The 13,302-nt window shown below is 44.6% G+C and overlaps 1 protein-coding gene across 1 annotated transcript in view; it reads right to left on the bottom strand.

Annotated features, from left to right (window-relative positions):
• LOC119708839 (maltase-glucoamylase, intestinal-like) overlaps positions 1-12,279 on the bottom strand; it is a 60,392-nt gene extending 48,113 nt beyond the window's left edge. The window contains exons 1-4 of the mRNA XM_038155739.1: positions 12,127-12,279; positions 9,089-9,323; positions 8,495-8,597; positions 8,263-8,408 (exon numbers count right to left, since the gene is read on the bottom strand). Coding sequence (XP_038011667.1) covers positions 8,263-8,408; positions 8,495-8,597; positions 9,089-9,323; positions 12,127-12,172 — 530 coding nt within the window. The 5' untranslated portion in view covers positions 12,173-12,279. The remainder of the gene's footprint in view (positions 1-8,262; positions 8,409-8,494; positions 8,598-9,088; positions 9,324-12,126) is intronic.
• Between the last annotated feature and the right edge of the window lie 1,023 nt (positions 12,280-13,302).

Raw genomic sequence — 13,302 nt, 5'->3', positions numbered from 1 at the left:
AGGAGGGTTATGCATGCAAAACATCCCTGAGAATTAGATCCAGTCCTTGAGAAATAGAGGCCTTTCTGCAAGAAGCAGTTGCTGTGCAGGAATAGGGATGGGCTCTGGAGCTCTATTCCTGCCCAAAGGAAAACTGTCACACAGCTCTGCTCTGTGCCAAGACAGGAAGGGTCACTGCTCTGAGCAGACCAGAGGGATAAGAAAACCTCAAACTATGCCAGAGGGGAAATGCTTTTGAAAAGTTTAAATATCTGTCCAAAGTCATTGAGCTCTCCCCATGATGTCTGCTCAGAGGACAGAGGCTTTGTGTATTTGTGGAACCCACATTATAGCATGGACATTTCCTATCATGAGAACTCTTAGTGTTACCATGGCATTAAATATTCCTTCATTAAAGTATTACTTCAGCTCAGCAAGTCCCCTTCCCGACCGGGAGGGTCACTGGGGTGGTGCAAATGACAACCCTGAGAACAAGCCCTCTGCCCCACCATATCTTTACATGTTGTGGAGAAACTGGTTTATGACTCATGCATTCCTTCAGGCAACTCTACCTCGGCATGACATTGCCATAACAGTGCCCTGCTCTGCACCCCTCCATGGCTCAGCTCCCTGGGGGCTGCCACCCCCACCAGCACAGCCTTGTCTTTCCCTAGACCTCCACATGCCAGCATAGCTATGCACTAAATATAGCATTAACCACGACATAAAAAGGCTGGTAATGACTCTCTGTTTTTGTTCTGGGCATCATTATGTCATCTCCATCTGAAGGAAAGCATGAACAGGTTTTCCCCTGGCACTAGTCTCTGCCTTCACTCCAAGCAGCTTCCTGACTCCTTGTGCTCTCCAGCACACCATGGTAGCTGTTGTGCTTCTTTATGTGTTTGCTCATGTGGTGTTGGCAAGGAACAATCACTTAAATGAAAAAAATTATGCCATTTCTTAAAACCTTGGATACAAGAAAAGAAAATGTAATATTTCTCCCACCTTTACCCCTGCTGGTTTAAAGCAGATAGAAGGAACAAAACAGGAGGGAGCATAAAATGACATCATGTTTGCAGGAATTTGTGTGGTTCTCCCCCAAGAGTCCTATGAACCATAAAACCACTGTGAGGGACAACAGAAGGGGTCTTAAAAATGTAAAACCACAGCTGAACAGTTGCTCACTGTCAAAAATGCAACCCCTGCTAGAAGTTAGAGAAGGCAAAGTCTGTGATGACAAGAACCCTTCTTTTTTGCACTAGAGGTAATAGCTGCAGTCACATTTACTGCTGAAAGTGTTAAGCTGTTAGGGTGTCTGTGCTAGGAACACTCCTGCCTATGGAAATACAAACCAGCCTCCCCACACATCTGCCTGGCCCATGGTCTGTGAACAGTCAGCTGCTGCCTGTCCAAGGAGTCTGACTGATAAAAGCTACTCTTTTCTTCCATACATGGTGCACTATACTAAAGAGTAAACCTCTCTAATTTTTAACCTCTTATCAGGAAAAAAGACTCAGGTTGAAAAGGTCTCTGTAAAAATTAACATTTTTGTTAATTTTTGGCCAGCAAAGGAACTAGTCTCACACCCAGCAGTCAAGCCACTGGTTATCAGGATGAAACATAACTGGAGTGGACCAAGGAAGCAGTGTTAAAGGAAGGTGAGTAGGCAGATAGATAAAACATCCTGCTCATGTTGAAGGTGTACTTCACGACTAACATTGTCACAATGTTTGAGGGGGATGACTAAAAGGCTGTACAAGATGGTTTTCAGGAGTGCAATCATCAGTCCTTTGTAATAGGAACTGGACATGATGATTTACCTCTCTGAACAGCTACTCTGTTGAGGTTTATTGGAGGCCAATGGCTGCAGTGTGTGCAGGGGCTCAAAGCACTGATTCACCTGCCGTGAGCAACCAGCTGGTGCCACTTCTAAAGGTGGTCTTACAACACCTCCAGAATGAGGAGACTTAGGGCACAGATATGATACATCATTAGGACAGGCACTGTGCGTTATCTGGACATTCGAAAATAATTTTAAGTTGGGAGAGGTTAGGTCTTTTTTTTTTTCTTCCTTCCTGTTGCAACGAATCCTGGAAAATTTAGCTCATTAATTGAAGTTGAAAACAGCTGCAACATCAGCTCTAACATCCTCTATAACATCAGCTTTTCTTGGCCTCCAGACCACCCCATATACTGTGTGCAAATTTAGTAGTAACTTCCCACAGCTATCCAAAAAGGGATCTAAGCCTCCTGGCAAAGCTTGGGCACACCCTTCCAGAGGGCCTGGGCTACCACAGTATGCACAGGCTGCCCATAAAGTGCTAAAGCACCTTAGGGAGTGAGGAGTACACACCCCATTTTCAAATGAACCTCAAATAGACTGATTGACTCAACACACTTGAGGAGGAGCATCACCTAAGAAACCCAGATCTCAGATTGCTAAAAATACTTCCACTGACTGCTGTTTTTGGCTGGAGTTAACCTTCTTCATAGTACCTGGTATGGGGTGATGTTTTGGATTTGTACTAGAAGCTGTTGATAATTCAGAGATGTTTTAGTTACTGCTGAGCAGTGCTTAACAGAGCACAACAGGGCTTTGCTGCTCCTTGCACTGCCCCACCAGCAAGGAGGCGGGCAGTGCACTAGTAACAGGGAGGGAACGCATCTGGGATAGCTGGCCTCAAGGGACATCCTATACTATACGGCTTCATGCTGAGCATTAAACCTAGAAGGAAGGTTGGCTGGGAGACTGCTGCTCAGGGACTGGAATGCATCAGTCTGATGGTGGTGAGTAACTGTTGTCATTTGCATCACTTTTCTTCCTTGGGTTTTATTTTTCTCTCTGTTATTTTCCTTTTAATTACAGTATTATTAGTAGTAATATTAGTATTATTAGTAGTATTGCTAATACTACTTCTACTTTTTTTTCAGTTATTAAACTGTTCTTGTCTCAAATCATGAGTTTTCTCCCTTTTGCCCTTCTGATTCTCTCCATCTTTCAGTCAGGAGTGAGCAAGCAGCTGTGTGGTGCTTGGCAGCTGGCTGGGGTTAAACCATAACACTGCTTCACAACAGCTGTACTCCTTATTAGCTCTAAGTCTTGGGATACCACTGGAGTGCAGAAGGTCCACCAAGACTGAATTTTTATATGTTTATCTCACTTTAAAGGTGATTTGTCAAGTAGGTGGAGAAAATCAGCAGGAGTAATCAACAGATTTTCCACAAACATTACATTTATAAAAAAAAAAAGGTGCAGATTATATTTACAGTTATTGACACATTTCTGCTCTACTTCTACTGTATTCTTTGTTGTGATATCAGGAAATGTCCTATAACTCAGTGGATATACAATGCTTAATTTTTGCACTGAAAAACACTTGGTAAGTGATATACCTACAATATTTCTTGCCTAGGTAACATAAATCTTAATGATTAGAAGACTAAAATAATGGCTCTTACAAATTAGGAACAAACCCATTCCACTCATGATGCATACAATTTCCTCCCCTTGCTTTCAGCAAAACTGCGGTTATGACAGTAGCATTATAAATCATTCTAATAGCCCTGCCTTTGTAAAAACACCTTCGTGATAAGTGGTGTCTGTGCTAAAAACAAAAAAAGGCAGCTGAACTCTCCAGCAGCCTTTTTGGGAATTAGGGAAAATCTTGATTAGGTTTTGGTTATTTGTGCAGTATATTCCCAAGTGCAATAGCAAGCAAGGTATTATTCCAAATGCTTAACAGAAAGTTGTCCCTATCTGGCTTGTAAAAAAAATGTTCTGCCTTCCATTATTTGTGTGACATCATGAAGGAAAAGTCAGGATATTAAAGTGGAGAATCAAATCAGTAGTCCATCCCTCTGCAGCCTGTCTCCAGCAATGGCCAAGGCCAGATATCACAAAGGAAGGCATAAGATGTCACTCAGAGCCAGTCTTGCAATAATCTGCTTATGGAGGAACTTTCTGGCTGTTTTCATAGAATTAACTGATGTTGTGAAGCATGGAGACAGAAGTATTTGGGGGTTTTATTTTCCTACAGATGATTTTTTTATTATGCCTGAATGTGTATCCTGCTAGGCCTCCTGTGCCAGTGCTGCCCTGGGGCAATGAGTCCCACAGAGTAATCACACACTGCAAAACAAGCATGTATTTGTTATTTATTACTGTCTTAAAGCAAACAGTTCCCAGCCTCTTACTCTCTGTTCTTGAGAAAATCTACACTTTCTTGGAGCCCTCATGTTCCCAGTTGATACTACCCTCTCCAGTGGTTGCTGATGTTAGTGTGGCAGGAGCAGCAAAGAGAACAGGGCTTAACCTGAGTGTATGTGCCACAAAACAACTCACAGGCTGTTTAGCTTGCTCACCTGCCTTATTACAACACAGTGTTATCTCTCCTGTTTTTACTAATGTAGGGCCCTGGCCAATGACAGGACAGTTTCCCGTAAGAGCTGCAAGATCAACCAGGATATCCTAAGCAAGGATTTACTAAACTAAAGCCAATCTCTTGACATAACATTTTCCCATTGACCACACCAATTTTGCCAAAACAATTATTTTCCAATCATGATGGGAGTAAAAAGAGGCTCCCTGCAGTCTCCACTGCTCAGCAATGATGGTAGTTTGGGAGCTTCTCCTCTGGGCAGGAGATTCATGCACTAGTCCCTGTCCCTCATGGTTCAGAACTGAGACTTGCACCCTTAAATCAGATGCAGGTTTTTAGTTTTCTTGTGGAAAACAGAAAGCACCCGGCATCTGGATGGGAGCAGAATCTTTGCTGTGTCTCATCTGATCCCTTTGGCATCTCCCCAGAGAATGTGTGGGCATGGCACCTCTTTACCCCCATGGCTCTGGATAGGTACTGGCACAGAAAAGGACCTTTCTTGGCTAGTGGCAAAACAGCAGGAGCATTGGAGAGGGAGAAAAGCAGAGCAGAAGGAGACAGGATGGGATGGGACAGAGAACAGGACAGCAGTGGATGAGAAGGAGAAAAGTAAGAGGGAGTAAGCCAAGAGGCATTACTGGGAAGACAAAGGGAGGCAGCCCAAGAGCTCCTGGTCCCAGCAGCCCCCAGAAGTGCCTGGATCATCTCCCTACATGACTCTGTCTAATTTTCGCCCCATGCAGGCAAAGCAGCAGCTGTCAACTGATTAGCTTGGAGCAAGCTGAAAATGTAGCAGGACTTGGCCTTTTATTCCTGCTCCTGGCTCTGCTTGACGTTTGCAATCAGCTGTTAATGTCTCTCCCCTCACACAGTTTATTCCTTTCCCCTGTTATTGCGATTACATGGAGCCCTGAGTTTGTCCTGCCCTCCCTGGGTAGCTCAGCTACGTCTCCCTGCATGCAGTGAGTGTGAGAAATGCCCTTAAAGCACACTCAAAGCCTCCTCTGCCTCTCCCCTGCAGCATTTCTAAAGTGGAATGAAATCATTCCTCACAAGGAAGAGGCTTTGTGCACAGGAGTGCCAGAGTGGGGATGGGGTTTTCTATCAAGCAGACAGACAGGAGCCTGACACCCCATTGCTTCCCAGCACAAAGACATGGATGGCAGGACAGACTGCAGCTCAGAAAGGAGGGTAGGGAAATACAGGTGTGGGCTTTGAAACAGCAACCCAAACCTACACTGTGTTTCTGCTTGGGACAGGCTGTTTCCTTCCCAGGTGGACTGTCAGCTGTGCCAGAGCATGCTGGATATCATGAGGGAATTTAGGCTTTCTTGGGGGGTAGGTCATCCAGCAGCATGGCTCTGGCTAGCAAGGGATAAGAAGCATATGGAGAAGCAGATTTCTGAGGATCTGGAATTGCTTTACTATGGGAAAGTTTTTCTCAGAGATATTTAAAAGGTCCAGGAGAGAACCCTGACCTGGTTTGTTGCAGACACAAGTTATTATCCACCCACACCTGGGGAGTGTAACTGCAGCACCTGTTGAAGAGGTTTTATTTGCCCACATCGACTGTTCTGAGCAGTGTTTCGTGTGCACATGGAAATCAACAACTGATTCAGCTGTTCATTGAGACAGTAAGGCCATTGCTGTTCACATCTTAAAATAGGAGGGTAAAGTCCCTCCAGGTGTCAGGCACTTTCCTGTTTCTCAGGGACACCCTCCCACACAGCCTGCCCTAACCTGGCCCAGGCACAGACACCACCACCTGTGCAGCTTGGTGCCTGGGTGCCCTGGAGCAGCTGCTCCCACTTCTGGAGGGAACCCAAAGGAAAAGATTTGGTTTTTAGCATTCAAACCTGCCTTTGGGCAGGTTGAACTAACATGAAAATCTACTTAACCTGCCAGATGCAACCAGTGCACCCCTGGACCCAGACAGTCAAGTGCAGCCACTGATGGGATTGTTCCTATAATATATGCTGACTGCTGAGGGTCACCCCTCCCAGTAAAGTAAATGCAGCCAACCATAGATTTTAGGCCAGGATATATAACCTGCTTTCCTGTTTTGAAAGATTCCATCTGCACAGCTCTTTTGGTAGCTAAGGAGATTGCAAATCCCTCTAAGACAGGCTGTGGAGATATCTCTGAGCACCTGCATTTCCTCACTCTGACAGGATGGACAGGCAAACAAATGAAGGGGAAGCATTTTTGCTCCTCACACAGGGAATACAAGTAAACTAAACATCATTCAGCTGTGAGAGTAATGGCTGCCTGACAGGATCCTTTAGACTACAGTACTGGCTGTGCCATTTCACATGAAACAAGAATTCCCAGGAACATAAGACTTCCCTTTCTGTACCCAAAATCCTGTGTCTCTGCTGGTGACAATATTGCCACTCCTTGCAGGATAGAAGTCCATTACTTGTGCATTATATTCATCCACAATTTCCTCTTTTTGGGCTTGGCTGGGTTTCAGGAGCACTCCTTTACCTGCCTGGAGGCAGTGTACTATTTCCCACGGGGATGCTGGAGAGCAGAGCATCACTGACGCCGTGCCAGTGCTCCAAGCCAAGGCTGCCCTCTGCCTCCCTGGGCTCTGCAGCATAGCACAGCTGCTGCCCACCCCCCTGCCACTGCTGGGCACAGGCCCTGGTGCACAAAGAGATGGAGGGGAATGGAGGAGGCTTCCCCAGGCCCACAGCAAAGCACTGAATGTGCCCTCCTGGAAATCTGCCCAGTGGGGACCGACTTGCGCTCCTCTGCCTGTCACTGCAGTTGTGCCTTTGGCAGACCCTGCATTTGCCCCATGGCAGGGCCCTCCCCTTCGCTGGGACATCTCAAGTTTGATCAACCCAGGCTAAACCCTTGGGGTCTGGGTGAAGGGGAGGCGGGCTGAACGAGAATGGGCCATGTTATGCATTCACCCCTTACATCAGCATTCCAATTAATAAGCCTTTACAGAAACAAGAAGAAAACTGGGCCTTTAACAAAAGCCCACTGTTTACACAGAGCTGTTAAGTCTAACAAGAAATTAAATTATTTTTATCAGAATAATGCATAATACATTCATTTAAAATAGCCAGCATAAATAAGACTTTACAGAATTGACTGTGACAGGTATAAAGAGATGCCATGAGACTGCAGTTCAAAAGGATGGTCAGCTCATTAAAAACCCAGCATGATGGTTCCATCTGCAGACCATTCTAGAGGCTGTATTGTCTTATTTGCATCACCCATGTTAAGCCATCCTTAAATTGCTCACTGCTGCATTCCCAAAAGCAGCTGGCAGGAATGCACCTTGATTTGGACTCTCTTTCTAAGTAGCATTATGCACTAAGAGATGTGTTGATGGAAGGCAAGAAAAAGAGAAATTATGACACCTGGTGATATTTGTTAGCGAAAGGAGCTTTTGCTTTAGTTAAACTTACAGTACTAACTTGAGAAAACTAATGGTATTTTTGCAGAGGGACAACTAGAGCCAGTGCCTTTCACTGGCATCAGTGGAAATTAGAGGTTTACAGCATCCATTGCTTTGAGCTTCCTAGACCTGCCTGCTGGAGAGTGTCAGGAGATCTGGCACTTAGCTCCTGATACCTCAAATTTCAGAAATCTTAGCTCAGTGCTTTGATGAGTTAAGTTTATCAGCATCCCAAGCCATGAAATTGTAGCCACACAAGTTTTTTGACTTACTGAATACACTTTTATACATCCACATAGATAACTGTCTGTTATATAGGCACATTAAAAATGAAAGTCCTTCAGGGAGGGACAAGGCATAAATCTGCATTTACACCACATCCTTTGACCACTTGTCCCACACACCAAGCAACAGGGTGTAAGGAAAGAGTGCTCACCCCATCACACCTCACTTTTACAAAAAGCAATATGAATCATGTGTAGTACTCACAGCACGGTGCCAGTGCTCTTCCTCTTGATCCTGAAGTGGGTGGAATCATCCGAGAACTCCACCTCATAGTTGGCCTCTTCAGCAGTAACCCCGGGGCCATTGATCTTGAGAGGCACTTCAAACCGCTGCTTGTTGGGGTCGTAGAGCTACAGCAAGCGAGCAGGGGGCAGGTCAGCTCACTCCTTAGCATGTATTGCTTTGGTTGAATGGTTCCAACCCCCCAAACACTCACCCTGAATCGGAGTCTGTCCTTTGTCTGGAACTCCACCTCCAAGACGATCGGGGAAATGTCATTTCCGAAGAGGGACAAGGCCTGGCGCTTGTTCAGCGTGACTCTGCAGTGCAAACACAGGCTGGTGCCCACCGCGAGCGACCACCGGCTGAGACCACCCCCGGGCAGGCCAGGGGAAGCACCCAGCTACTCTGGGTCAGCTCTTTCGATCACTGACTCACTGAGAGAAATAATCCCTGAGGTCAGTTTAGGCCCTCCTTGATGTTAATGGGTAAAATAGAGGCCACCAAAGAGAGGAGACCGCGTAATTTCCCGGGACACGGCTCCCAGGGCGGGAGGGACACTCTGTGCCTGCACCTGGTTTCCTCACGTGAGGTGTGGTGAGAGCGCGAGCCCCAGTTCTGTGGCATATGCACAGGGAAGGGTGTCCCTTTCCTTCCTCGTCACACGTGTAACGCACAGGGAAAGGTGTCCCTTTCCCTCCTTGTCACACGTGTACGGGAGCAGCTGGGGGAATGTTCTCGGCGAGAGTGCCCGGGGCGGCGGCCGCGGGGCCGTGCCGGCCTGCAGCGCCCGAGGAGCCGCAGCACTCACCTCCAGCCCTTGTCGGTCTGCTCGGCGCTGCCACTGCGGGCGTAGCCGTAGGGACTGTCCTCCGGGAAGAAGCACCAGGGAGCGTTGGGCACATCGGTGGAGCACCAGGTGCAGCCCCGCGCCTCGCAGGCCTCCTGGGAAGCGCCGGGCTGCGGGTGGCAGTCAATGCGCTTCTGCACCGCGATGGCGCCGGGGCACTGCGCGTCCTGCTCCGAGCCCAGGCACCCGCCCAGGGCTGCGAGGGAAAAGCCGTCAGAGCAGCAGGGAACCGCGTGAAAAACCCCACAGCACTACAAACCTCAGTTATTCTCTTGTTTTGGATGCGCTTTCTCCCCATCTTAGGGCTAGTACCCATTATCCCTTGGACTAAGATGACGGCCGAGCAGCTGTCTGCTCATAACGGAGCAAGAGCAGCAACCACATTCTTTTACAAGCCGAGGCAGTGGGTCTGCATTATTCTGCACTCAGAGCTGCCTGTGCTCAGCTAAGCACGACTAGCTTGAAATACTCATAGAAAGTTAAATCGCAGCACAATGAAGCTGCTGGTGAGGTGTGAGAGCAGCACTGCAGGCTGGCAGAACAGGAGGGAGACTTTAATAAGGAATGCTATCAATATTAAAAGGTTACATTTTCTGTACACTTATACACAGATGCTTTCTATCTAGAGAGATACAAATATGTGACAAGCAGCATGAACTTGTATGATATAAATAGAAAAATAGTGAGTATATGTTCATATCGGGTTTCTGTATCATTTGACAACTGTATCTACATAGTATTAGTAGTTTGTGTTAATACAGGTATGGTTATGAGAAAAGGGAAGGTGCCAGCATTAAAAGAAAAAGCATATATTAGTCATTCACAGAATCATCATAAAAAAAACCTGTCAGTAATGTGCTAAATTTTCCCTTTTTACAGCTGCAAGTCAAGCCCTGTGGTTGAGAGCCTCCGAAGGGCAGGGAGACCACAAGACCAGCTCCCTGCTGTGCTGACAAACTGCTGTTGGTAAATATTCTCACAGAGAGCAGGCGTATCACAGGCAGCACACTTATTCTGAAGTTAATTTATGTCATTTTAGTCATTACAGCAATATTCCAAGATTAAATATACTTGAACGATAATTGCCCTTTTCTACAAAATGACTAACACCTCTGCTTTTGTTGGTGTGGTTTTTTGTGTTTGGTTTTTTTTTGTTTGTTTTGTTTTGGTTTGGTTTTTTTTTTTTTTTTCATGTGGAAAAAAAAAAGCACATGTTGTGTGCTTGAAAGTCTGAAACATGATTGCTGATGCAGTCTGGGCTTCTCCACAGAAAGAATTCTACAAGCAGATGTGCACAAGCAGTAATTATGTATACTGGGAAAATTTACAGAATGAAATAGTAGATTTTTTGCTAGAGAATGCCATCATGCTGCAATGCCAGAGTTGATTTCCAAGTGGGGGATATGAACACAGAAAAGCAGGAGTGCCACCTACATTTTTTTTTGAGAAAACTCTCATGCCCCTTTTAGACAGGAACATCTGACACTCAGGTCTGATGCTCCCAGGCTGCTCAGCAGAGCTCACTGCTTGCTGCCACAGTGCCTCATTATCATCTTCTAGAGGCTGGAATTAACAGGAATTATCTGGCTGTTAACCTTGCCAGCTGCTGGGCAGGCAGGATTGTTTCCACCTCTGTTTTCTGGGGCAGAGAGTCAGGTCCCACAGGCTGACTGCTCTCTGTCCAGCATTCACCCCTCATGATACATCACATAGAAAAGCTATAAATTCTTATCCTCTTTTTCATCCAAAGCATAATAGGAATATGAGCATCCTTCTGCAATCTTGCAATTATTTCTTCTTGGAGCACAAAATAAACAAAAGCCATCACATTTCATTTTGTTCTGGGGTGTGTTTTCTAGTGAGAGTCAAATGCAGCATTAGCATTTTCATTGCTGAAATCAAAAAGAGTATGACTGAACAGACTACAGCAGATTATTAATGTGGTGTCATTTTACACAGGATAGGTTTGTGGCAGACTTTTATGAACTAATTAGTATTGTAAAATACTTTCAAAATACTTCTTATGAACGATATTGTGAATGAAAAAGCTAGTTCAAAGGAAAAAAACATTCCCCCAGCAGGAGCTAATAAATTTCTTCCCTTTTTTCTCCCATTAATGCAAAGCTTACATTTTCCAGCAAATTTTAAAAACAAAGACTTGCAGGTGTGAGCAGCTGAATAAGGCTGCAACCTCGTTCATCCCTTGTTCCTGGATTTACTTCTATTGTAGTACAGACATGATAGCAGCAAGTGGGAAGATTAAACTATTTTTAAAAATAGGGAAGGAAAATTGTAAAATCATAATTTTCATTGTATTTACAGCCCATGTCTGTAAACATACAAAGAAGACTAAATCCAAACAAGCAGTTGAATATACAGCAACAGCTATGGCTACTTGCTGCTTTTCCATGATAATTTCCATGGGAACAGAAGCTAAAGCAAGGCAGTGGGAAAGATACAGGTGAAAAATAATCCTCATTGATTTTTAAAAACCTTCACTTTAATTTTGAAAAATTAGATTAAAATTAAGGCATAAGGAAGGAATTGAAGTATTACCCCACAGTTTTTTATTTAACAGTAATAGTATTTACATTTTAGGTTCATCTGTACGTTTCAAAGGCATTTGCTGTAGAAGTTCCACCCTCCAGCAACAAAATAATATGTATTCTCCCTTTACTAAGATCTGGACCAAATTAACCCCTGGTACACTGGAGTAAAAATTACAGAAAAAAAAATGAACAAAGCAATAGGTAACTTTCAGGAGCTGAATGATCCCACTGATTCCCTTTTGACTACGCTGGTGCCCAAGTGCTGAGTGCTGGGGTATATTTCTAAACAAGTCAGCTCTGCTGTCCTCCCACAGTCACCTCAGGTGGAATCAGTGCCATGCCTGTTCTCTCCTTTTACATGGAAAACAGTCATTTAACAGCTCTTCTATTGTTAGCACATTTATATTTTGCTTTTGAAACTAGGACAAAATACAAATGTGGTGTATTTACCTGCGAGCACAACAGCCAAGAAACACAAGCTCCTCATCCTTGCCATGGCTGAAGGAGAACTTCTGCAGGCACTCTGAAGCCTTTTATACAAGGCAGGGGCATGATAAGTACTTGTTCTGATACACAATCAGAAGCATTGCAAATATGTTCTCAGCATTCATATCTTTAATGAGATTATTTGTAACACATGACCTTGCCTGTATCCAAGCAGATAAGGTGAGATACAGTCTAATTTTTCCACACACTTTGCTCAATTTCTGAATTCCGACTTTGAGAGGAAAATGTGATTTTTCCGTGACTTCTTAGAAAATTAATTTTTCAGAGACCACCTTTGGGTTTTTTTTGACACAAACATGTTCAGACAGTGGGAGTCCAATGCTTACCTTTCTCTGATTTCATATTATCTTTTGTCACATATATGGGTTAACAGCACAGATGAAGTTTGGAGAAAAACAAACAGTCAAAGAATTCTCCATTAAAACAAGACAGTGATACTGTGACCTTTACAAAATGCCATTTTTCTTCCAATTACTTGATGGCAAGAATTTTCAGAGCAAAACTGTGAAAGCTTTGTTCTATGGTAAGACCTGGTTTAGGTGGAATATCTTCCTGGAATAAAAAAAAAAATTTAAAACGACATATTTTTTATGAATACATTAAGTAACATTAGTGCCTATCAGGAGATAAGCCAAACAAAATATATGCACTGCCAGGCATCACTGGAGAGGAACATCTGCAGCTCAGGCCAGGGCCACACGGCCCCATGTGGTGTGTCAGAGCTGAGCAGCTGGACAGAGGCAGGCTTTTCCCAGGTCTGCAAGGGCTTTTGTCCTGCAGTTGCAAAACACAATATTCACATGAATCTTGCACACACAGCCATGAGTGTCCAGCCCCAAAACCAGGGGTCACCAAGCTGTAGGTATCATTTGTGTAGCTTGGCACAACACCTACTGGGCCAAGGGGAACGGGGACCCTCCACCAGGCACAAAAAGCCTCTCATGTGAGTCTTGTATGTAAATCCACTCTCCACTGGAATTTGCTCAAGGTTGTACCAAATCATTTGTGTGTATACCCTCTGAGTAGCTAAAAAGCATGATAGACAAACACTAAGTGGTAGTGCTGCTGCTTATTTTAACTAATTTATACATTGTTTTTTAACAATATATATAATTCATC

The sequence above is a fragment of the Motacilla alba genome, chromosome 1A (assembly GCF_015832195.1).
Source record: "Motacilla alba alba isolate MOTALB_02 chromosome 1A, Motacilla_alba_V1.0_pri, whole genome shotgun sequence".
Classification (NCBI taxonomy): Eukaryota; Metazoa; Chordata; class Aves; order Passeriformes; family Motacillidae; genus Motacilla; species Motacilla alba.
The sequence above is the reverse complement of the archived record's forward strand: the minus strand, read 5'-3'. Positions and strand labels throughout refer to the sequence as shown.